General features: G+C 48.0%; 1 protein-coding gene across 1 annotated transcript; it reads left to right on the forward strand.

The window, feature by feature from the left end:
- Window positions 1–421: 421 nt before the first annotated feature.
- Window positions 422–26,543, forward strand: RSPH9 (radial spoke head component 9). The gene is made up of 5 exons (XM_040351786.1): window positions 422–722; window positions 2,668–2,833; window positions 3,779–3,908; window positions 14,195–14,341; window positions 26,099–26,543. Exons 1-5 carry the CDS (start codon window positions 490–492, stop codon window positions 26,257–26,259), a joined length of 837 nt encoding a protein of 278 aa, XP_040207720.1. The 5' UTR covers window positions 422–489; the 3' UTR covers window positions 26,260–26,543.
- The last annotated feature ends 10 nt before the right edge of the window (window positions 26,544–26,553 follow it).

Consider the following 26,553-nt stretch of genomic DNA (forward strand, 5'->3'; position numbering starts at 1 on the left):
TATTACTTTTTTTTTTTTTACATTTACCATCAGGACAAGAAGTGAGAAAATAACTTATTTTATTACAGTGGGAGGGGCTGAAATCAAGAGGAGGGGGTTATTTTGGCACGCCCCTAAAAAATGAATGTTTAGACACGCCCCTTACCTCAGCTTCCAGGAATGATTCCCATTAGGAGGGGGAGGAGTCTTCTCTACCACAAACACAACTCACATTAAACCAATGACAGGCAGCCACAGTCCCGCCCCTTCTTCGCCCACCTAGGTACGACACGACGCTGATAGATATGGAAGGCGGGGTCAGTTTGCAACTTGGGCCGGGCAATAGCTGATGTGTCATGGGATAGGCGGTCCTAATGGTCAGGGCACACCTCTCTGGTGTTGCTAGGCTAATGACGCTCTTCCTGGAGACGGGACGCGGTGCGGTGACGTCACTTCCTGGAGACGGGACGCGTCGCTATAGAGACAGAGCGGAGACGGGATTTGGGAGAGATGGAGGCGGACGGGCTTTTGCTGGGGATGGAGATGGTGTCCGGCTCCGGTGTGGGGCTGAGCCCGGAACAGAGCGCCGCCCTGCGGACATCACTGCTTCTCCTCCGCAGGAACATGAAGCTGTCCGGGGTTCTGTTCTGGGGGAAGATCCTCGGAGTCCGGGGGGACTATTATATCTGCCGGGGGATCGAGGAGGAGGGAGAGGAGCTCCGGGGGAGGAAGACCTTCTACAGGTGAGCGGACCCGACACATCATCTGTATATATATATATATATATATATATATTATACTGGGGAGGGGGCTATAGATCCCTATATATAATATACTGGGGGAGGGGGGCTATAGATCACTATATATAATATACTGGGGAGGGGGCTTTAGATCCCTATATATATCACATGGGGTCAGCCTATAGTTCCCTATATATCATATACTGGGGAGGGGGGCTATATACGCTATACTGGGGGAGGGGACCTATAGATTCGTATATAATATACTGGAGGGAACCCATAGATCCCTATATATATATATATATAATATACACATATATATATATATATATATATATATATATATATATATATATATATAATATACTGGGGGAAGGGGCTATAGATCTATCTATATATATATATATATATATATATATATATAAAATCTCATACAGGGTCAGCCTATAGATCCCTATATATAATATACTGGAAAGGTGGGCTATAGGTCCCTATATATGACATACTGGGGGCCTATACATTATTTACACTATATATATATATATATATATATATATATATATATATACCATACTGGGAGAAGGAACCTATACATTGGGGGGGGGGGGGGGTCTTTTACAGGTGAGGAACTTGTATAGATCCCTATACACCAAATACTGCCCCTGCATTCAACATACTGGGGGAGAGGGACCTATAGATCCATATATATATATATATATATATATATATATATATATATCTCATACAGGGGGAGGGGGCATTTAGGTCTCTATATATACCATATTGGGGGAGGGGCCTATAGTTTCCTATATGTAACATACTGGGGGAGGGGACACATAGACCCCTATATATAACAAATTGAGGGCCATAGATCCCTATTTTTTACTGCACTGGGTCGCTATAGATCCCTATATATAACATACTGGGGGATATAGATCCCTATATATAACATGCTTGGGGGTATAGATCCCTATATATAACATACTGGGGGATATAGATCCCTATATATAACATGCTGGGGGGTATAGATCCCTATATATAACATACTGGGGGATATAGATCCCTATATATAACATGCTTGGGGGTATAGATTCCTATATATAACATACTGGGGGATATAGATCCCTATATATAACATGCTGGGGGGTATAGATCCCTATATATAACCTACTGGGGAATTTAAATTCCCATATATAACATACAGGGGGAGGGGACCTTTAGATTCCTACATATATAACAAATTGCGGGCTATAGATCCCTAGTTTTACTGCACTGGGGGAGGGGCCTATAGATCCCTATATATAACATACTGGGGGAGGGGGCATAAGGATATCTGAATATACCATATTGGGGGAGAGCCCTTAAGTTCCCTTTATATAACATACTGGGGGAAAGGGGACCCAGAGATCTATATATATATATATATATATCTATATATCATACTGGGGAGGGGACCTTTAGATTCCTAATATATATATATATATATAAATAACATATTGGGGTTATAGATTCCTATATTTACTGCACTGGGGAAGAGCCTATAGATCCCTATATATACATATAAAGCACTGACGCTTTTCACACCGTATGAAGGTGCTTAATCCTATACACCATACTATTTACAGGTGGAGGAGAACCATATACCCCCCCCCCCTACATATATCACACAGTATATTACCTCCTATAGATGAGATGGGTTCCTATAGGTCTCACTATACACTGTGCAGTACTAATAGAAGTCCCGGCAGTGCTCTTGTGTTGGGGAACTCAATGATTGCCGGAGAAGAGATTTCCAGGCCCTTGATCCGGGTTGGTGGTTTATTGTTGGATATTTGGGGGGCCCCTAATCTAGGTGGTAGTTGATCTCACCAGGATCTGTTTCTGCCTCCGAGGTTCATCCCGTTCCCCACGTTCACCTTCTGTCCTCGTTTTCTTCTTTTCCTGGCAGCCTGAACTGTATGGACTGGTGTCTCCTGCCGCCACCCACCGAGGCCATCATCGCTGAGGGGCAGGTGATCAAAGGTCGATTCATGGGAGACCCATCTCATGAATATGAGCACACAGTGCACAAGAAAGTGGGCGAAGGGGGCACGGCCTATGAAGAGGAAGTGACGGTAAGTTGGGATCAGCTCAGTCCTACCAGATATGAGTAAAACCGTAACCAACAGGACCTACAATTCAACGTTCTGAGCCGCATGTTTTCCCATACATTGAGGTTTTTAATTTCTTCATTCATTTGGAACTCCAGGCACATGTGACAAATAGACATGTGCAATTAGTTTAGTTCCGAATTCGTTTTTTAACAAATTTTGACAAATTTGTTAATTCTGAAATTTCCAAAATTTAGAATTTCCAACAATTTTGAATATTCAAGTTTCCAAAATTCAGAAATTGATTTTCCAAAATTATAAATTTCCGAATTTCCAAAATGTTGAATTTCCTAGTTTCCAAAATTTTGAATTTCCGAGTTTCCAAAATTTAGAATTTCCGGAATTTCAAATCCCCTGAATTCCCGAAATTTAGGAAATTCGCAATTTCGCAAATTCAAAAAATGCGACATTTTGAAAATCGGAAATTTGAAAATTCTGAATTTCGAATTTCCGAATTTTTTAATTTTCAAATTTCCTTTCTTGTTTCTTTCTTGTGAATTTTTTTTTTCGAATTTCCAAATTCCCAAAATTTAGAATTTGATTTTCCAAAATTTAGAATTTCCGAGTTTCCAAAATTTAGAATTTCCGAGTTTCCAAAATGTAGAAATTTAGAAATTCCGTAAATTCGCAATTTCGTAAATTAAAAAATGTTGAAATTTAGAAAATCGGAAATTCGAAAATTCAGAATTTCGAATTTCCAAATTGTTTTTAAATTTTGAATTTCCTTTCTTGTTTCTTTCTTTCTTGTGATTTTTTTTTTTTTTAATTTCCAATTCCCGCATTTCGGAATTTAATTTTTTTTTTTAATTTCTGAAAAAAGCTAAAAGACGAATAAAACGAAAATGAACGCATTTTTCGGCAGTGCAGATGTCTAGTGACTAACCTTCTGTTGTGTTTTCCCTCAATTAGAGTCACATCAAAGAGGAAACACGTCTGGTGACCATCATCGCCATGATTGACAAGGAGGCAACCGTGGTACCGCGAGGGGCCTTTATCAAGGATCCACTTGGAGCCGTCAAAAAGAATCCATGTTTCCGAGGTAAATATGAGAGAGAACAGGAGGCCCAACAAATCCTCCAACTTCTCCACCATCTAAGCCACTAACTAAACCCAGATCAGTTCCTGACTAACGGTGTGCTTGCTAATGGGTTCCCCCAAAACAATCAGACAGCTCTTGTCCCTTCTAGTGTTCTGTGAGCACTCGGCCCCCTCACCCAGCAGCAGGATCTCACAGCAGACAGAGAGCCCTGAGCTTCACTTAACCAATTAAGGACCAGAAAGATTTACCCCCTTAATGACCAGGCTATTTTCTCTTTCGTTCATAGACGGACACAGCCTTCATTGACCTTAGGGTTATGCTTCTTCCTACCAGGAGATTTAGGCAGAATTCTACAGCACTTAAGGTGTTAAAAACTTTCCTTCATGCCGCTCCTCCCAGGGGGCGTGGCTCCCCAGGCATAACCCCCACTCTGCTCTAGCAGCCTCAGTTTGTTTCTGCCTAACCGTCAGGAGAGTCAGGCTCTCTCTGGAGTCCTGGACTCTGGAGTTTTTCTTGCAATTTTCTTGCGATTTTTCTTGCGATTTTTCTCGCTTTTTATTATTTTGTTCCTGCATTTTTGAATCCTGCGATTCTTCTATCAACAGCCGACTGGGTGACAGGCTGGGTCCTCGGCCCTTGTAGTCCCCCCAGGTTCGGCCTTCGAGCGTGTGCCGGCCCTCAGCTCCGCTTTGGGACGTCCACGACAGGCCCCATTGCTCCAGGGGCGGCCGGGGAACTTCGGTTCTAGGGCACACATATGACCGGTCTCTATGGCCTTGTCACAGTGTGTCTGGCCGACAGCCATGCCGTTTAGCGGACGTTGGTTCTGTCTGGGATACCTCCAGCCGGTAGTCGCAGGACAGGTAAGTAGTGACCCTTGCTCAGGTAAGTGGTCTGGCTGGAATTTTCCCTGGGGAGGTCGACTGAGGGTTCGCCCTGCTTTCCTCTCTCCCTTATTCCTCTCCTTCCTTCCCTTTTGGGTAGCGGCTGTGAGGGTTTTTTTTTCTGGGGTCTCTTTATTATCACCGGGGCCTGTGTGTTAGCTGGGGCTGTGTGTGTTCACTGCAGGGGGCTGTAGTGTTCTCTGCGGGACTTGTGTGCTCTTTTACTATGCTGCTGTGGCTGCTGGCTGTCTGTTTTAAAAAAAAAAAAAAAAATTTCTTGTGGTCCTTGGCAGTTTTTTTGCATTACGGCGGCCATCTTTAATTTTCGTTTGTCCTCGTGTGGCCGTTTTAGCGCTCGGAGAGACCGCGAATCTCTCCGTGGGGACTGTCAGCAGCGCAGCCGGCTTCTCAGCACATCATCAGGCTCCTCTCAGCGCGATGCACCAGGCGGGGTGGTGAGTTCCCTGGGGGCCCTCATGCTCAGAATAGAGCTAGAACAGCCGGGAGGTGACCGTGGGTGGTTCTCTGCTTAGCAGTTTGGGTAACTCGGTGGTGGGGTGTCCTGGAACACCTGTACTAGGTACTATCCTCCCCACTAAGGCCTGAGTTAACCCTTGATGCCCCTCCCCCTGCCACTTCTGTTGAGGGAGTGTTATTTCTGAAGCAGCTAGTGCCTGGTTGGGGGGTAAAAAAGCGCCCCCTCCCTGAGCCTGCTTCGGGGGATGCCGCTGACATTATACTATGCCCGGCTATTGCGTCTGGTTCTGTGGTGTCAGTGGATGCGGGCTATAAAAACCCACGCGACCAAGGAATTTGTTGGAGCTCTTATTTTCTGCGGTTAGAGCTTATAGCTCAGTAACTAGACGGTTTGTGGTTTTGGCGGAGGTACCAGTTGTACCGGTCCCTTTTGGGTTCCGCAAAAACGCAGCGCACTGCAACTGTGTTCCTTATTTGGACTTTTTATGTTACACCGCAGTGTGTATATATGTGTATATATATATATATATATATATATATATATATATATATATATATATATATATATATATAATTTTGCAGTCCCTGAATGCTTTGCGACCCCTTTGTAAGTAGGTGGGTCTCTCCTCCTGTGGACCCTCCGGTGTCCGGATGGAGCAAAGCTGCCACGTTGCCCGTGGAAGGGGCTCCTGCCTGTGGGTACCCCGCTGAGACCGGTCTTGACTCGGTCTCTGGTGTCACAGACTCTGACTAGAGGGCTGTAGCTCCTGCTGCAGGAGCTGGGGGAACAAGATGCTGCTGAGCCCTGTAAGGACCTAGCTGAACGTTTGGTTCGGGGTCTGTAGTTCGTCTGTGAGTCGGTCCTGGATGCGCTTCCCTTGCTTTCCAGGGCCTCCGCCTGTGTGGGGGTGTTTGCGCCGCCTCGTGTGGCTTACATGCTGGTCTTCGGACCGATCCTCAAAGGGTCCTTGGTGGACTCACCCCTTTAGGGGTGGGCGGTTTTTTGGGCCTCCCGGGTTGGCACCCCTAGGGATGCCACGGGTGGTAAGAGCACGCTGCTTCCTCTGCTAGGAAGGGCAAGGAGCCTCGCCGTCGGCGAGGGCCCTCCTCTCCCGAGCGGTTCGTGCGCCCAGCACGGTGGGTATTCTGCAGGGTGCTAAGGCCCCCGCTGCGGGGCTGTGACGCGCCTGGCACCACGTGCCTTACGGGCCTGCGGACAGTATTGCTTCCGCATGTAGGTCTGCCCCCGCCCGTGTCGGGTGGGGGGCTGGCTTTGTGATTTTGCGGCTCGGTTGAGGCCTCTTCTTTCCGACCGTTGGCTTTGCGAGGTTTTCTCGCGGTGCAAGATAGGTTTTCTCTCTTGGCTGCCTAACAGATTTTTTCCTCCGTCCTCTGGCTTCCTCCGGTTCGCTGGTTGGTTCTGTCCAGGATCTTCTGTTCGGGGAGTGATGGTGCCAGTTCCCTCAATGGAACGGTCTCAGGGGTAATACTCCAATCTGTTGGTAATCCCCATGGTGGATGGGGTCCGTCCAATCCTGGGCCTCAGGGCCCTCGTTTGTTTTTTTGTAAAGTACAAAATTTCAGGATGGGAATTTTTTTCTGGCGTCCTTGGATGTCATGAACGCATACCTGCATGTTCCCATATGCTCTAAGCACCAGAGATTCTGGGCTTTGCGGTCAGGGATGACCTTTTTCTTTTTGTGGCCCTCCCGCTCGACTTGGTGTCGACACCACAGGTTTTTACCGGGGTGCTCGTCCCGATACTGGCCCGGCTGTGTCAGCGGGGGTTTATCGTGGGGTGTCTGGGCGACATTCTCCTACGAGCTTCTGAGAACTCTGCATTTGTGGAGCCGTGTCTATCACGTGTCAGACTCTCCAGGAAGTTTGGCTGGCTTCTGTTTTTGTCCAGAAGTCAGTGTTGGTCCCGTCTGGGACTGGAATTCCTGGGACTAGTCCTGGATTCCGCCGGGGCGGGAGTTTTGTTCTCCTAACGGAAAAATTTAAGACTCGGCAATCTGCTGGGCAGCAGTTGTCGACCTAGTGGTGGTCATCTCCGCGATTCTGCTTGAGGGTTCTGGATCTGACGGTGGCCTCTTTCGAGGCGGTTCCGTATGCCCAATTCCACGCCAGGGTGCTACTGGAGGACCTGTTGTCACGTGGGGACTAGCTTCCGTCATCTCTGGATTACCAGGTTCGGATGAGTCATCTAGTCCCTGGTGTGGTGGCTGATGTTTTCCGGTGCTTCGGGCCGGAAAGTCGTTTCGGCCAAGCCACTGGACAGTGGTCGCGACGGATGCCAGCCTCTCCGGTTGTGGGAGGGGTTTTTGGGGCACCCAGTCAGCCCTGGGGTGCTGGACTCAGGTGGCGACCCACCTACCAATCATTGTTCTGAATCAAGCTTTGCCTTGCCTGGTGGTCCCTGGATCTACAGGGCCGACCATTCGGGACCCTGTCCGTCAACGCTGTGGCGTACGTCGACCATCAGGGAGGCACACAGAGCTCTGTTGCAGCGACGAGGGTCGCGCACATACTTTGGTGGGCCGAAGGGTCCGTTCTGGCTCTATTGGCCGTGTACATTCCGGGAGTACGGAATTGGCAAGCCGACTCCTAAGTCGGATTGTGCTTGACCACGGAGAGTGGTCTCTCCACCCGTAGGGGTTTTTCAGTATATGTGCCGAAAGTGGGGCACTCCAGGCGTGGTCCTTCTAGTGTCCCGCCTCAACCGGAAGGTGTCATGTTTTTGGCCAGGTCACGGGACCCGTGGGCTGACGCGTCAGGCGCGTTGGTGGCTCCTTGGGGTCGCTATCGCCTGCTTTACACCTTCCCTCCTCGGTAGCTTCTTCCTCGCCTGCTGCGCAGAGTGGAAGCCGAGGGTATTTATCAATCCGGATTGCCCCAGATTGGCCGCGTCGCTCCTGGTACGCGGACCTGGTGCGTCTGGTGGCTGACGCCCCCTAGCATTTTCCCCTGGGGGTTGATCTTCTGTTACAGGGTCCAATCTTCCACCCTGTTTTTACAGCCACTGGCTTAGCGACGTGGCTGTTGAGAGCCTGGGGCTGAAGGCCCGAGGCCTATTGGGCTCGGTGGTCTCGACCGTGCTGCCGGCACGGTAGTCTACCTCACGTAGGATTTACATCATACGTGGAGGGCCTGCATCTCTGTTGAGGAGATGAAATGGCACCCTAGTACGTACGTACGTACGTACGTACGTACGTACGTACGTACGTACGTGGTATCCAGGATTCTGCTGTTTTTTACAGCAGGGAGTGGATCAGGCTCTCGCCTTACGTACAGTTCGGAATCAGTTTTCTGCTCTGGCTGTTACTTTCAATGAGCCTTGGCGTCGCACTCCTTGGTGCGTACGTCTGTTCTGGGGGTCTGGCATATGGCCCCTCCACTACCCCCATGGGACTTGTATTTAGTCCTTTTGGTTCTTCTGGATGCTCCCTTTTTGGACATTCGGGAGGTTTTTTGTTGACTGTCACGAGACGGGAGCAGGTTTAGCTCTAGCTCTAGTGCTCTAGTGCTAGAGTACCTACCCTTCAGGCATTTGACTCTGGGTTCTAGCCCAGGAAGGTCTGCGTTGTCACGTGGCCGTGGCTCGTCGTGGGCATTTCCACTGTGATTTTTTCTGGTAGCAATTACCTCGATCAGACTAGTGTTTGTCTGAACTGGAGGCCTTGTCTTGCATGGCTCCCTGCTTGGTCATCCATAAGGATGAGGTGGTGCTGCGGCGCAGCCGTCTTTTCTCCCCAAGGTGGTTTCGGCTTTTCACGTTGGTGTGGACATTGTTCTTCCATCCTTATGTCCTTGGCCGAAATGGAGGGAGGTGGCCACTTTTACATCCTCTGGATGTGATTCGGGCCCTACGTATGTACTTATCTGCTACGATTCCGTTCCGGAAGTCGGTCTCACTGTTCGTGTCGCTGGCTGGTTCTACCAGGGGGCCTGGTAGTCTCGTCGGCCACCTTTTTCCGGGGTGGATCCGACGGATTGTGCTTCAGGCCTATGCCCTGAAGGGGCGGGCGCCTCCCTTTTGGGTTACGGCGCATTCGACCAGGGCGATCGGGGCCTCTTGGGCTTTCTGGCATCATGCCTCTGTGTTACTGGTGTGTAAGGCAGCGACCTGGTCGTCGTTCCACACTTTTTCTAAGTCTTAAAGGTGGATGTGAGTGCATCTTCTGATGCCTCCTTCGGCCGCAGGGTGTTACAGGCGGCAGTTTACGGTTGGAGTTCCTCCGTTGAGTGACTCCGGTTTTGTTTGGGGTGTAACCTGTTTTTGCTGTGTTATTTTCCCACCCCTCGAATTTTTTTGACACTGCTTGGGGACGTCCCTAAGGTCAATGAAGGCTGTGTCCGTCTATGAACGAAAGAGAAAAAAGGATTTTTGTACTCACCGTAAAATCCATTTCTCTGAGTTCATAGACGGACACAGCACCCACCCCTCCTTGGTTTGTACTGCTTGTTACGAACTGAGGCTGCTAGAGCAGAGTGGGGGTTATGCCTGGGGGAGCCACGCCCCCTGGGAGGAGCGGCATGAAGGAAAGTTTTTAACACCTTAAGTGCTGTAGAATTCTGCCTAAATCTCCTGGTAGGAAGAAGCATAACCCTAAGGTCAATGAAGGCTGTGTCCGTCTATGAACTCAGAGAAATGGATTTTACGGTGAGTACAAAAATCCTTTTTTTTGCGATACGGCACTGCGGAGGACGGGAGAAGACATCGAGGAGCGCGGAGGACATCGCCGCGACCCTCTGTCCTACCAAGACAAGGTAAGTGCTGTGCGGAAAGGGGATGCACACTGGCAGCAATTGGTGGGCACACTGGCAGCAATTGGTGGGCACACTGGCGGCAGTTGATGGGTACACTGGCGGAAGTTGATGGGCACAGTAGCAGCAATAGATGGACACAGTGGGGCAGATCCACAAAAGAATTACGCCGGCATATCTATTCATACGCCGGCGTAATTTAAAATTTTGCGCGTCGTATCTTTGTTTTGTATCTTCAAAACAAGATACGACGGCATCTGGGGTCGATCCGACAGGCGTACGTCTTAGTACGCCGTTGGATCTAAGATGCAATTTTTCGGCAGCCGCTAGGTGGCGTTTCCGTCGAATTCCATGGCGAGTATGCAAATTAGCTAGTTACGGCGATCCACGAACGTACGTCCGGCCGGTGCATTTTTTTACGTTGTTTGTGTTCGGCTTTTTCCGGCGTATAGTTAAAGCTACTGTTATGAGGCGTACTCAATGTTAAGTATGGCCGTCGTTCCCGCCTCGCATTTTGAATTTTTTACGTCGTTTGCGTAAGTCGTTCGCGAATAGGGATTTGCGTAGAATGACGTCACCGTCGTGAGCATTGGCTTGTTCCGGGTTAATTTCGAGCATGCGCACTGGGATACCCCCACGGACGGCTCATGCGCAGTTAAAAAAAACGTCGTTTACGTCGGGTCACGACGAATTTACATAAAACATGCCCCCATCACAGAGATTTGAATGCCGCGCCATTACGCCGCCAAAGATACACTACGCCACCGTAGCTTACGCCGCAAATTCTTGAGGTTTAAAAAAAAAAAAAAGTAAGTTACGGCGGCGTAGTGTATCTTAGATACGCTACGCCCGGCGGAATAATGCGCCGCTGTACGTGGATCTGCCCCAGTGTCAGCAATTGATGGGCACACTGGCAGTAATTGATGGGTACAGTAGCTGTGTTTGGCACAGTGGCGGCAATTTATGGGTGGCTGCATTTGATGGCACATGATGTGCACAGTGGCTGCAATTGATATATATTTTTTTCAGTTTGTTTGTGCCCCCCAAAAGTTTTGAGCACCAGCCGCCACAGCTAAGACCTCTTTTCACACGAGAGGTGCAATCAGGTCCAGTTGTCCGGGTTTTCAGGGGGTATCTGTTCCCCTCCATCAGATTGGATTGGAGGGCACTTGGGTGGAAACAGACAGCAAGTCCATAGAGCAGAGCAGGTGTTTCATCAGATTTGGCAACCCGTCAGAAATGGTAACAGAAGTGATGTTCCGTAGCCGCCATCTTGCTACACCCCGCACTCCTCCATAATAAGGATACACTGAGAAGGGGAAAAGCGGCCATCTTTTTACACCCACCGGAGTTTTGCATTGTACACTTATTTTTAGTGAAATGCAGGACTTGGAACTCCGTATGAAAGTTGAATTTTTACAGCCGCAAACTTCTGTCAGATTAGCAAACCTATGAGATGAGCAGGCTTTCCGCTGCATTTAAAATTCTACATCTAACCAGTCAGACGGAGTTCTAAGTGCTCTATTTCGCTATATAAACTCACTTTACTATTAAAAATAAGTGTAAAATGCAAAACTCCGGTGGGTGTAAAAAGATGACCTTCTCACTGTATCCTTACTATGGAGGAGTGTGGGGTGTAGCAAGATGGTGGTGACGGAACGTCATTTCCGTTACCAATTCTGACGGGTCGCTGAATCAGATGAAACACAGGCTTTGTCCATGTCCTATCATCCGGCCGCTCCGCTCAGCAGGGGATCAGCAGATGGATCCCCTGCTGAGCAAAACCAGCCCCATCCCGTGTGAAAGGAGCCATAGGTATGATGTGGACTTAGGAATGGAGGCTTTATCCCACCCAGAGCTCTACAAGTCTCTGGGCTCAAGGACCCAGGACATTACTTATTTAGATACCCTGAAAACTTTTTGTTTTCAGGGCATCTAAATTGTTTTCATTTTTTCAATCATAAACCCATGAGCCCCTCACCATGTGTAGGTGAGAAACCTCGGTGACACATACAGATCATCCACAGTCCTGCCAGCCAGTGCCTTACAGTCAGGGGCGTGGTTAGGCACGGGCTTAGGGGGCTGGAGCCCCGAATGGGTCCCCGTAAAGCCCAGAGTCACGGGCATTTAGCACTCCATTGTTAGCCCCGAGCACTGGGACTTCACTGATACAGAGTGCCGCTGCACCGATTGTGGCGGAGTCCTGCCGAGTTTGACCGAGTGCTGCCGCGCCGAGTGTGGCAGAGTCCTGCCGAGTGCGATAGCAGGTCCTGCCTCTGGAGCCTGCAACGCCTATGATGGACGTCCCACTGGTCCAATGCCGTGACCGCGGGACGTGTGACGTCCATCATAGGCTCTGCAAGCTCCAGAAGGCGGGAATTACAATACCGCCGAGCCACATCACTGAGATGATCCCCGCTTGGAGCTCAGGCGGGCGGCTCTCAGAGCGATCGGGACTCGGGAGAGATCAGGCCAGCGGAGGAGCGATCGGGGCAGATAGCAAGGTATTTAAAAGGTAACCCACACACACATGCTTGTCTCTGGTGGTCCCCTACAGGCCAGACGAAATGTTGTGCAATGCACATAGGACTCCATTGCCAGCATTAGCTAGATTAGAGGCTTTCTCCCCCTTCCCTGGAGTTCTCAGTCCTCTGCTCTCCATGGTTCAGGCTCTGATCTTTTTTTTACCATGCATAGCTCCCTGCAGCCAGACTCTCTATCTCCTCTGGGCTCAGCAGTTGTGCCCCCTACCTGCAGTTCTGGACACACAGGAATCTGCCAAAAAAACATGCACCACGACCACCCCGGATACCCCCCCCCCCCATATGTCGGGTAGGTGAGTGTATGTAGGTCAGGTAGATGAGGTCCGTGTATGTCAGGTAGGTGTATGTCAGGTAGGTGTATGTATGTCAGGTAGGTGTATGCAGGTCAGGTAGTCGGTGTATGTATGTCAGGTAGGTGTATGCAGGTCAGGTAGTCGGTGTATGTATGTCAGGTAGGTGTATGCAGGTCAAGTAGTCAGTGTATGTATGTCAGGTAGGTGTATGTATGTCAGGTAGGTGTATGCAGGTCAGGTAGTCAGTGTATGTATGTCAGGTAAGGTAGTCAGTGTATGTATGTCAGGTAGGTGTATGTATGTCAGGTAGGTGTATGCAGGTCAAGTAGTCAGTGTATGTATGTCAGGTAGGTGTATGTATGTCAGGTAGGTGTATGCAGGTCAGGTAGTCAGTGTATGTATGTCAGGTAGGTGAGTGTATGTAGGTCAGGTAGATGAGGTCAGTGTATGTCAGGTAGGTGTATGCAGGTCAGGTAGTCAGTGTACGTATGTCAGGTAGTCAGTGTAATGGTCAGTGTGTCAGGTAGGTGAGTTTAGTGTTCAAAATTGATGGGCAATGGTAAGCCAGGCAGCAACCAGCAAGTAACCCCCCCCCCCCCCCCCCACTGCCCAGCCCAAAAAAAACGTGCCATGACCATCCCGGATCCAAAGCTGCCTCCCCAGTGCCGGCCTCGAGCTGAAGCCCCTGGTCTTCTTGCCACCTAGCAACGCCCCTGCTTACAGTGCATGGATCTATGTATCCAAAAAGTATGGGGATCCCCCTTCAAATTACTGAGTAGACAGCCAAACTTCACGCTTACATTATATGGCCAAAAGTATATGGACCCCTCCAAATGAGTTCAAGTGTCTCCAGTGAAGGGTCTTGTTAATATTACATCACACAAAGACATTATAGACAATTGTGCTCTTCCACCTTGTGGTACCAGTTTGGTGAAGACCCTTTTCTGTCCCGCCATGACTGTCCTCTGTGTACAAAGCCAGATCCATAAAGACATGGTGTGACCAGCTTGGTGCGGAGGAACTCGAGTGTCCTGTACAGAGCACTGACCTCATCCCTACTGAACACCTATTGGGATGAATTGGATTGTGAGCCAGGTCTTCTCATCTAACATCAGTACCTAACCTCACAAATGGGCACAAATGCCAACAGACACCCTCCAAAACCTTGTGAAAGTCTTCCCAGGAGAGTGGAGTGTTATATCCACAGGGGCAAGGGGGCAACTCCATATTAATGGCCCTGGGTTTTGAATGGGTTGTCTAACATGGTGTGATGGTCTGGTGTCCATATAGTGTTTATACAAAATTATAATTTTTTTTTTCAGGTCTTACAGTAAGTGAAGCCAAGAAGCTGAGTTCATTCTTCCACTTCACCCCAACTGTGAACCCCAAGAAACGGTCACTGTTGGAAATGGCTGATCTGGATCCTTCAATAGACTTCCTGGACACCTTGGAACACGATATCCCCAGAGGTGAGTGATCTCCGGTGATATAATTGCACCCTCAGGGGGGGTTCTGTATTCAGTAAAGCAGTGGTCCCCAAATTTCTTGTGCTTCTGGGTATCGACTCCCCAAAAAGGATTAAATACAGTTCACAGAGCAATGTGTCAGTAACGATGGCTGGATGGCAGTAGTAGCGCCCCCCTGATACAGAGCCCTCATCTGGTGACACTCCACTCATAACTGAAAGGGCTTCTGAAGGCTGAAGTGTTTTTTGTTGGTAAAAAAACTGTGTGTGTTTCCTGCCCCAAAACCCCCCCTCCCAGGGGTGGACTGACCATTCAGGCACTCGGGCACTGCCCGAGGGCCCCATGTCACTAGGGGGCCCCATCAGGGTTGCCAGGCTCAGTAAAACCAGGTACAGTATGTAAAAATCTTTTTTTTTTTTTCTTTTTTTTTTTTTACATCTGTCCCTGATATGTCCGATACTGACATGCTTTTGATTTGAAAATCCCGAGATTTTAGCTGCCCCGCCTCTGCACTGCCTCCTGTCGTAGTGGCCATCTGTAAGCCCGGGGGCCCCATAATCTTCTATTTCCCGGGGGCCCCATGAGTTGTCAGTCCGCCCCTGCCCCCTCCCCTTATAATTACCTGAGTCTAAATGTGGTCCATCGATCTGCACGTGAGCACAGGCTGTCTCCATTTTCTCCCTGGTTCCCGCTGCTTTCAATCAAATTCCATGGCGGGGGGTGGGGCTGAGTCCTACTGTCTGTGTCTATGGATGCACACAGCGATGCTCAGCAATAAGCTCTCACGAGTGCCTCCTAAAGGGAGAAGCTTCTTTTGGGGGCAAGAGCGCCAGAAGAAGACCAGAGATGAGGAGGATCGGGCACAGAGCAGGTAAGTATAACATGTATGTTATTTTTATTTTTTTACGTTTTTCTCTTTAGTATCACTTGAAGCTCAGTTGATATTGAGGGGTGGAATATACAATCACAGCCTGCAATGTGTGTCTGTTGTCTCTGAATCTTCCAGAACTTCATCTCTGGTAGTTGTAGGGCAGGGGTAGGCAACCTTGGCTCTCCAGATGTGGTGAAACTACAAATCCCGTCATGCCTGTGATTGTCGGGGTCTTGCAATGTCTTGTGGGACTTGTAGTTTCAAAACAGCTGGAGGGCTGAGGTTGCCTATCCCTGTTGTAGGGCTTTCATGCATCACAATGTAATTCACCTCCGATCTCTCCATTCACAGCTGATTCACATGTTGAGTCACAGAGCCAGCTACCCAGCACCGTCATGTCTGGCTGCTTGTGTGCATACAGGTTTGGGTTGGTTTTGGGGCTTTGTAGTGGACAGAAGTCCATATCCACTGAGGAAAAAAGACCGACCAGGAGAAACCGGAATGTAGTGAGGACTGTGTGGAAAGGCTCGGGTCTCAGAGGTGCTCCGATCGCTCATGACACGGGGTGCTCTAGAGTCACAGGGGGATGCAGGAGTCACAGAATTTACTGGGGGGGGGGGGGGGGAGACACAGAAGTTACAGAACATACTGCAGCAGGGTTGCTAAACTTAGGGTCACTTCTAGATACAGTGGAACCTCGGATCAGTTCCAGGAGAATGCTCGTAATCCAAAGCACTTGCATATCAAAGCGAGTTTCCCCATAGAAGTCAATGGAAACGAAAATAATTAGTTCCGCATTGACTTCAATGGCATGCAATACCGCATGTGGCCAGAGGTGGGGGTGATGGAGAGCCTTGGAAACACACTGAAAGGGCCGAAGACACCTTGGCTGAACTCAGGAACAGAGTATTGCACACAGCTTTGGCTTGAATCCTGCTTGTGTTGCGAGACAACAATCGCAAACCGAGTCGGGATTTTTTTTAAATACAGTGCTTGTATTGCGAAACGCTCTTCACTCGCAATCCGAGGTTCCACTGTACTCCAAAGCAAAGAAGGAAGAGACACTTACTATAAATGCCAACATCTAATTGACTAAATCCAAACAACGCACAGATCCCCTGGATCGGATTGGAGGTAGGCGAGTGTAAACGAACACCATAGAGGTGAGGGTCCATTTGGGTCCCCCTGAAAAACGGACCAGATCGGACTGTCGTGTGAAAGGGGTCTAAGGCTGCTTTCACACTGATGTGGGCAGTTTACCCGCATCCACAAGTGCAGCGCACTTGTAGCTTTCCTGCAGGTTAGCTGCATTTTGCCGTAGACTTCTCTTACAGTGCCTTGCAAAAGTATTCACCCCCCCCCCCCCCCTTGACATTTTCGTGTTTTGTTGCCTCACAACCAAATTATGCCAAGGACCAGTGGGAGCAATTTTTTGCGGGCAATGGCTGGTGTTGGTGCTTCAATCATCACGGCACCATGGTTGATATGGTGTCAGGGTGATTGAAGTGCATTATTTCTATTATTAATTTGTAGTAATAAATGAAATAGTTCAACTTACCATAATGTAGAATCAGTGGAAGCCCCGAGCGTGTCACTTGCCACTGTTGCCTGCTACCAGATGTGGATTGTCACTTGCCACATCACCTGCCATGCTTACTGCCACAAGATGCAGAATGTCACTTCCCACATCACCTGTCACACTTACTGCCACAAGATGTGGATTGCCACCTGCCACGTTGCCCGTCACCAGATGTGGAGTCAGTGGAGCGCCCCTTTGTGGTATATCATGCAGACAGCTGAGGGGGTGAATTACAAGTCCCAGCACACCTCACCTGTACTCCCACACACAGCTCACCTGTCACCAGGGCTGGACTGGGACAAAAATTTGGCCCTGGACTTCATCCAGACTGGCCCACTTTGACAGGTCTCTCCCATGGCGGCCGGACACCCCCGGCCACCCAAGCCCCCTCTCCCCCTTCACTAGCCACTAGCCGTTCTAGTAGAATGGCTGGTACTTAGTACTCTTATAGGCAGTACCAGTGGGGAAGCTAGACATTATTTCACCCGGGGCAAAGAATCCGTTTGGTGCCCCCCCCTTATGGGACAAGATTAGGCAGAAGTGAGAAACTCCCAGGCCATAGCTGTTGAGTCAGCTGTCTGTCCCCTCCCCCATGCTCCTCTGTCGTCCCCTCTGGTCCTCCCCCTGCTTCTTTGTCCTCCCAGGTGAGTGCTGCGGGGAGGGAGAGGAGGTGAGCGCTGCCGGAAGGGAGAGACAGAGGAGCGGAGGTCCGCTGTCACTGAAGCCGGCCCACTGAGCCATCGGCCCACCGGGAAACTCCCTGTAGTCCCAATGGCCAGTCCATCCCTGCCTGTCACTGTTAACGTCACATCTCTGTGGGATCGCCCTTCTAGATGCAGAGCTCCCAACTGTCCCTGATTTCGAGGGACTGTCCCTGATTTGGAGCAATGTCCCTCTGTCCCTCATTCTCCTCATTTGTCCCTCATTTTGGTCTGATCTATATAGATGTATATAAAATGCACTTTTTATCTATCAAAAAGTGTTTCCCAGAGCTAAACCTTTCTTCGGATTTCTAAATTTCTGCATTTGTAAATTCCAAAAGCCAATGAAAAGGAATAATGGTGGTTAAAAAAAAGCACTTATGAGTTTAACCAATCTTGTTTTTTGTACAATTCTCCTTTAAAGGGGCGTGGCAAGGGGTGTGTCCTATGCCTGCATACTTTTGCTGAAAGGTGTCCCTCATTCCTATCTCAAAAAGTTGGGAGGTATGTAGATGTAGCAGGGTGGCTCCCTCCTCATGCTGCAGCGGTATCACCTGGCAGGACTCCTTCATCTGTCACTCTCTGGCTCCACCCTTCTGCAAATTCCCGCTTTTCTGTCCGGGGGGCAGGCAATCTGCGCCACTGAACAAGGAATCTAAGTTCTCCCAGCGAGGAGCCGCAGGAGAGCATCGATGCGGGGCAGGCAGTGTGAGATGATGTCATCTCTCTGCTCCCCCCCTAACCTCCAACACTGAGGCAGAGCACTGGCTTTGAGGGCGGAAGAGCAGCAATGCAGGGGGCAGAGAGAGATGATATCTCTGCTTGCCCGCCCACTTCTTCCATCCACCCAGCGCTCTCATGCCGGCAGCCCAGCATGTCTCTTGACGGCCGCCCGCGGCCCGCCTGCAGAAGGGCCACGGCCCGGTAGTGGCCCGCGGGCCGGGGGTTGATGACCCCTGCCTTAAACCACTCAAGTGTTGCTTTAGCAGTGTGTTTGGGGTCATTGTCCTGCTGGAAGGTGACCCTCCGTCCTCGCCTCAAATCACACACAGAGTGCTACAGGTTTTGCTCAAGAATATCCCTGTATTCCGCACCATCCATCTTTCACTGGAGCCGCCACAGAGATATGTTAACCGGCTCCATAGAGAGCCGGTCAAAATCCCCTGCTTTCGCGAATTGGATGCGGGGGGGGGGGATCTCCCTTGCTACAGGTATTGTTGGCTGTGGCTGTCCCAGGTGGAGTGCAATTGGAATCGCTGCGCCTGTGGGAGGAGCCGGTGTTACACATATAGCGCTACCCCCTCTGGAGCCACTGATTGATTTGGGATCGGCGTATTAAGTTACCTCTATGTAGTGTCTAGGGGTGAAGGTAGTGAGTAGAGCAGTAATCGAATGTCCAATCTGTAGATGAAGTTTTCTGAATGCTTTATTTCCTGGTCAACATGCAGTAAAATAGACTTTTACTCTTAAAGAAAAAAAAAAAAACAGAACTGAGAGATGAAGAGTGTGCAGCCGATTTTTCTCATCGGTATAAAATGTTCTCGATGTAAAGTGAGAGTCATATCAATGTAATGCGCTGAATTCTCACAATGCCGCTAAGCATGACTGCCAGTACATGGCATTTCCATTGCGTCTCTCAGCTGCCCGCCGTTTGGTGGATTCCCTTGTATGGTGCGCAGTTTCTGTTGAGATCATATAAAGTCAGGAGTGCTTTACGGGGTGATAATCCGCATTTGAGCCGGCAGGTGATGGGAAATCAAAGTGATACATTCCTGCGGATGATGGGAGTGACAGCAAGCGGATCTGTTGTTACTGTACAGCAGACACTGTGGAAATATGGTCACATGGGGCAGGGTGGCCTCGGACGCCGGGGGGGCAGGGTGGCCTCGGACGCCGGGGGGGGGCAGGCTGGCCTCGGACGCCGGGGGGGCAGGCTGGCCTCGGACGCCTGGGGGGGGGGGGGCAGGGTGGCCTCAGACGCCGGGGGGGGCAGGGTGGCCTCAGATGCCGGGGGGGCAGGGTGGCCTCAGACGCCAGGGTGGCCTCAGACGCCGGGGGGGGGCAGGGTGGCTTCAGACGCCGGTGTGGGGGCAGGGTGGTCACTGACACCAGGGGCAATACAGACACTGCCACCAGGGCATCCACAGGCATCAGGACAGCTGCAGACATCAGGGTTAGCAGGTATATGTGGCATCCTCTTTGTGGGTTCAGAATGTAAGTGGCAATTTTGCAGTCACCAGTCAGATGGCAGTTTTTATTATTTAGCTCACACTGGTGACATCACTGTTAGGATCTGATTAGTTGCTATTGGTAATCTTTCTTCAGAAGTAGGGATGAGCCAGGGTTGCAAACTGTCAGTAAATTTACAAACAGTTTAATTTTTGTATCTGTCCATAAATGTACATTACGGACACACAGACTACACGTCCATGATGGACATTTATGGACAGATGCAAAAATTGTAAAATCCGTAAATTGTTTGTAAATTTACTGAAAGTTGGCAACCCTGGGATGAGCTCGGGTGTGCTCCGATACAAGTCCAAACCCACCTGAGCGATCCCGCCAGGAAGCTGCAGACCACCAATCATATGCAGCCAAGGCATTGCCCGCTGCACATATGTAAGGGTCCTGTATACACACAGCTGCGGAGCAGGGAATGCCTCCGATTGGTGGTCTGCGGCTTCCTGGTGGGAAAGTTCAGGTGGGTTTGGACTTTTATCTGAACACACCGGAGATCATCCCTGTTCAAAAGCAACCGCCACTGAATGTCATTTCAGTTCTGTGTCATTGCTGGCAAGTTATTCACATGCTGGTCTGTATATGTTTTAAACTACCCACCTCACCAGTTCCAACCACCTTCATTATACCCTTGTGGGAGGGGCAGAGACACAAACTACTGCAGGAAATCTCACCATTATGGGAGGGGCAGAGACACAAAGTACTGCAGGAAATCTCTCCATTGTGGGAGGGGCAGAGACACAAACTACTGCAGGAAATCTCACCATTATGGGAGGGGCAGAGACACAAAGTACTGCAGGAAATCTCTCCATTGTGGGAGGGGCAGAGACACAAACTACTGCAGGAAATCTCATCATTGTGGGAGGGGCAGAGACACAAACTACTGCAGGAAATCTCACCATCGTGGGAGGGGCAGAGACACAAACTACTGCAGGGAAATCTCATATTGTGGGAGGGGCAGAGACACAAACTACTGCAGGAAATCTCCCTATTGTGGGAGGGGCATAGACACAAAGAATAGGGACATATTTGCAGGACATATTTTTTTATTTCTTGCTGAGGGATAGTCTAAGAAATTTCTTTCCTCAGACTCTATGCTATGTGTCCATTTTCTGGATGAATTGGGAGCACCGGTTCTCCTGGGTCACTCTCGGACATTTTGCCTCTTCCAGTGAAGTGTGGATTCAGGCCTCAGCCTGGTAACACTCTACGAACCTCTAATAACATCTCTGTTAGTAATTACAGACCCAGATATAAGAGTGGAGATTAGTTCCCGTTAGGCCGGATCAGCTGAGCACATTGAACCGCGCCCGTCTGAAGATTTCCCACGTGTCCTAATGCCTACACCGCGCCCTTTCCTCTGCCCCGGGGCCCCGGCCTCACACAGCTGGCCCTTGGCAGGTGCCACAAAGAAAATACAATCTGGTTTTCATTGCAAGAAAAACAAATTGCTGGGAAAAGTTTTCCACTCTGACGCTCAGCGGTTGGATAACAGTCTCTTCCCGAGACGCAGACAATCAGATGAACTGCCGTGCGGTGCTGTAACTAATAGCAACCAGCTAGGTGCCGGGATTTTGTAGAAGTCCAGCACTGAGGAAAACAGGCTTGAAATGTGCAGTTCCTGAAATATTTCATCTACGTTTTCTTAGTATTCCCCCAGCGATGGTTTACTAAAATGGGAGAAAGTCACATTCCAGGATAAAAGCCGCCATTAAGATTTATTATTCCATACGGATGAATATTATGATTTATTGTATTGGATACATTCCGGTTTGCCTTCTGATATTATGATGTGGTAATTATCGTTATCGGGTGATCTGATGTAGTTATAGAACTATGTGAACTACTAAAAAATGAAGTCCAACTAATGGCAGAACACCCATATGCCTCGTACACACGTACGGGATTTCCGACGGGAAAAGTTCCTGCCGAGAACCTGCTCGGTTCAGTCTTTCCCCTATACACGGCAGGTTTTCCCGTCAGGAAAACTGCGATGGAGCTTTGGCCGGGAATTCCGGCTGTGTGTATGCTCCATTGCAGTTTTTCCCATAGGAAAACTACCAAAAACCACTGTGCAAAAGTCTGCCGGATTTGCCGGCGGGAAAAAGAAGAACTGGTTCTCTTTTTTTTCGTCCGGCGGTTTTTGGGCAATTTTCCTGTCGGAAAAACTGCGAGGTGCAAACACACGGCCAGTGTCCTGCCGAAAATGTTCCCCCGGTGGATAAGGACTCCCCAGTACGAACTTAAAGTGGAGTTCCACCCATAAATATAACATTACATCAGTAGTTTTAAAAAAATGTCATTAGTCCTTTAAGAAAATTTTTTTTTTTTTTTAGATGCCTTCAAAGTGTTGTTGCTAGGCAGAATAGTTAATCTTCCCACTTCCTACACCTAGGTGCGTAAGCTTCCTAACCTACACCACACAGACTCATGGGAATGTAGTGGGTGTAACTTTCCAGGAAGGAGTCTGTGCACTCCCCAGTCTCAAAGAATCATGTGACTTGGACAACACAGGTGCTGAAACCTGATCTGAAACCTAATACACTGCTTGTGCAGCACTGAGCATGTGCGAGATCTGCAAGGCTGAAATCCAGGAAGTCATACAGTCTGGCTTCATGATGCCCACACTTAAGATGGCCCCAGTCAATTTCTATTTTATAAAGTGTCTAAATGCTGTAACAACCTAACAAAACGGACCTTAGTTTACAGACTAACTTTACTAGAATACATTAAGCTTGTGTATTACAGGGGTATTTATATATAAAAAGTGAAATTGTGGCCGGAACTCCGCTTTAACGAATTTTAATGAAGGTCAAAGTTAAAAATCATACAAATTGGGTAGCGCAGTAACAAAACAGAGGCTAGATGGTCATATCAAGCAGGTATCCGGCTACACCCATTTAGTTAAGGGTTAGTATATTATCCCGACATGTTTCGCATAATAGCTTCATCAGGGGATATACGAAATCAAACAGAGAATTCACGATACCATACAAAAATATGAAAAAATACAGATTAAGTAATACAGCAGAACAGAACAGAAAAATCACAGATAAATACAAACTAGCATTGTTATAGCAGGAGGCGTGTGTCATTGTCATCAAGGTCGCCCCAACAAAGAGGTGGAACTTACCCAACCAGAAAAACTCCCAAGGATGACCACCGCCCAAGGAATAGGGTGAATACTAGCCCAGCGAGAGGGGGGTTCAGCGTGGCCACAGAGGGCACACACAGTGACTTGGCTAAAGAATTAAAATAGAACAAAAATAGAAAGGAAAGTTGAAATATTGAAAAAGGATAAAAAAAATAAAATAAACTAGCTGGGCTAGTGTTCACCCTATTCCTTGGGCGGTGGTCATCCCTGGGAGTTTTTCTGGCTGGGTAAGTTCCGCCTCTTTGTTGGATGACCTTGATGACAATAACACATGCCTTATGCTATAACAATGATAGTTTGTATTTATCTGTGATTTTTATGTTCTGTTCTGCTGTATTAATCTGTATTTTGTCATATTTTTGTATAGTATCGTGAAATCTCTGTTTGATTTTGTATATATATATATATATATATATATCCCCTGATGAAGCTATTATGCGAAACATGTCGGGTTAATATACGAACCTTCAACTAAATGGGTGTAGCCGGATACCTGCTTCATATGACCATCTAGCCTCTGTTTTGTTACTACGCTACCTAATTTGTGTGATTTTTTTTTACTTTGACCTTCATTAAAATTTGTTAAATCTTTTTCTTAAACATTAGTTTCTCATTACTATCTGTAAGCACTGTAAAAATTCCCTTTGCCTCTCAATTTCACATACCCTACTTCATATACATGTTTTAATTCTTTTTATAATTTTATAGTACATAGGGCGTCGGTGGGTTCTAAGCGTCTGTTTTTTTTTTTATTTTATTTTTTTTTATGTGGTAGTGGCACTAAAATGCAGCACTGACGACATGTGGACTGTCATATATATATATTGTATGAAATATAGGGGGAACTAATGCGCAAAACCAACCTAACCAAGATACGAATAGAACAAATAAATATGCAGCAGCCACCACTAATAGTGCTCACACACTGACAGTAAATGATAAAATGGGGGATGTAATGGCGCTTACAATAACAAATAATATATAAAGTGTCAGAAAAAATATATATAGGCTCCGCCTCCAGGCAATGATTAAAAGTGTATCACTCTGAACCAGTATACCATCCAACAAAAATATCCATAATGTGGGAGATATTAAGAGTGAAAAAATAATGAAATAAGTGTGACCAACGTGCCACTACCAGCACAACAGTCTCATTTAAATGGCAAACTTCAAAATCTGTGCATACAACATTTCTTTCAAAATAGAATCCATATAATGCTTCATCCATAAACCGTGCAATGTGTAAATGTATAAATAAATAAATAGATATCCAGTGACTGATTGTCCACAATCAACAACTGGATATCTATTTATTTATTTATACATTTACACATTGCACGGTTTATGGATGAAGCATTATATGGATTCTATTTTGAAAGAAATGTTGTATGCACAGATTTTGAAGTTTGCCATTTAAATGAGACTGTTGTGCTGGTAGTGGCACGTTGGTCACACTTATTTCACTCTTAATATCTCCCACATTATGGATATTTTTGTTGGATGGTATACTGGTTCAGAGTGATACACTTTTAATCATTGCCTGGAGGCGGAGCCTATATATATTTTTTCTGACACTTTATATATTATTTGTTATTGTAAGCGCCATTACATCCCCCATTTTATCATATATATATATTATTATTTTTTTTTTACAATGCTCTTTTTTTTGGGGGGGGGGGCGCGGCTTTGGTGAGATATCTGTGGACATCTCCCTTTTGAGACAGAGAAAAGGGAGTGAGGACACAGATTCCCCAGTCCCTTTCTATGCAGCCTCGGCTGCACTGAAGATGAATGGACAGGAGACTGCTTCAGTTTATGAATGCGGAGGAAACGCAGTTTACAATGCACAGTTACAGTTATGAATGAACAGTCAGTGATCACGGACTCTGTGCATTCAGAAAAGGAAGGAGCCGGTAAATGACATATTTACCGTCTCCTTCCTCCGCTCTCCATCATGACAGATCGAGCACGGAGGGCGACTAGAGGAGGATATGGGGGACAGTTAGGGGTGATCGGTGCGGTGCTGGAGAGTTACATTCAACGATGTCCAAGTATACATTTCAATAAAGCAGCTGAAGTCGCAGGGTGGAGAGGAGAAGGGGCGGTTGGATGCTTTATTGAAATGTATACAGGGAGATTGGTAATTGACTCCTCCCCAGCGTCGCACCGATCACCCCTGACTGTCCAGATATTTGATCAAGCACAAGTACTCGGATCGGTACAAGTACTCGGGCAAATGCTCGGTATTGGCGCAAACCCTAGAGTTCACCATTAGAAACACATTTTAGAGGGCGGAGATAATGGTCTGCCTTGCTTACATCATGATGGAGCCTAATGGTGGGTTTTATCCTGGAGTGTGGCTACTTCCCTTCATTTTGTGATTGTAAGGCAGGCCATAGACCAGTGATGGCGAACCTTGGCACCCCAGATGTTTTGGAACTACATTTCCCATGATGCTCCACTACACTGCAGAGTGCATGAGCATCATGGGAAATGTAGTTCCAAAACATCTGGGGTGCCAAGGTTGGCCATCACTGCCATAGACCATGGGTGCTCAACCTGTGGCCCTCCAAATGTTGCGGAACTACAAGTCCCATCATAAATCTGCCTTTGGGAGTCATGCTTGTAACTGCCAGCCTTGCAATGCCTCATGGGACTTGTAGTTCCGCAACAGCTGGAAGGTCAGAGGTTGAGCACCCATGCCATAGGGCCAACAACCTGGGGCCCCCCAGCTGTTGTGGAACTACATTTACCATGAGGCATTGCAAGGCTGGCAGTTACAATTACTTCCAGAGGCATGATGGGACTTGTAGTTCTGCAACAGCTGGAGGGCCCCCAGGTTGCCTACCCCTGCCATAGACAATTCCCTCTTCAACACATACCGTGCTGATAGGGGAATCCCTCCTACTGAGCAATTGTCTGCTCTCAGCAGGGGTGGGTGGGAGAAGATTGATTTTCTACTAGCGACAAACGCAAGTGAATCAGTCAAGCTGGTTGTACCCAAGTTGATTGATCAACCTGGTTCATTCAGCCTGCCCACACACGGTTCGAACCTCAGCCGATTACTACTGAACCGGCTGAGATTTAAACTGTCTATGGCCGGCCTAAGAGGAACCGACACCTCGGGTGGGATTGTGGGGGCAGCAGAGCGATGGAACTTTTATGGTATTGGAGAAAGTTTTTGTTGTTCACGTTCCCATTGTATCTCTTCTCACAGGGTGCTGGAGTCTGCAGTTCGAGCAGGGCAACGGTGTGGTCATCCTTCGCAGCCTCCTTTGGATCGGACTGACTTTTTATCACGTTCCACTCGCCGCACAATACGGTCATGTCTACATTGGGACTGGGGAGAGGAACAACGACTTACCCTTCATGATCTGAGTACACAGGACCTCAGCACAGCATTATCCAAGGTCTCTGGAACTACAGTTGTGCTCAAAAGTTTCCCCCCTCTTGGAGAATTGATAATATACAGAATGTATCATTTTTAATGAAAATAGGTTTTATATTTTGTAACCATAGGTAATAATAGAATGGCACAATCATAAAACAAGAGTAAGCACATTCTGTGCGAAACACGTTAACTGTCTTCTGATTTGGAACTGTGATGTTTGTACATTTTATGCATTGATGACCTCAATAAACGTCATTAATCCTTCACCTTGTTGGAGTGTG

This window comes from Rana temporaria, chromosome 4 (assembly GCF_905171775.1).
Source record: "Rana temporaria chromosome 4, aRanTem1.1, whole genome shotgun sequence".
In the NCBI taxonomy this organism is placed as follows: domain Eukaryota; kingdom Metazoa; phylum Chordata; class Amphibia; order Anura; family Ranidae; genus Rana; species Rana temporaria.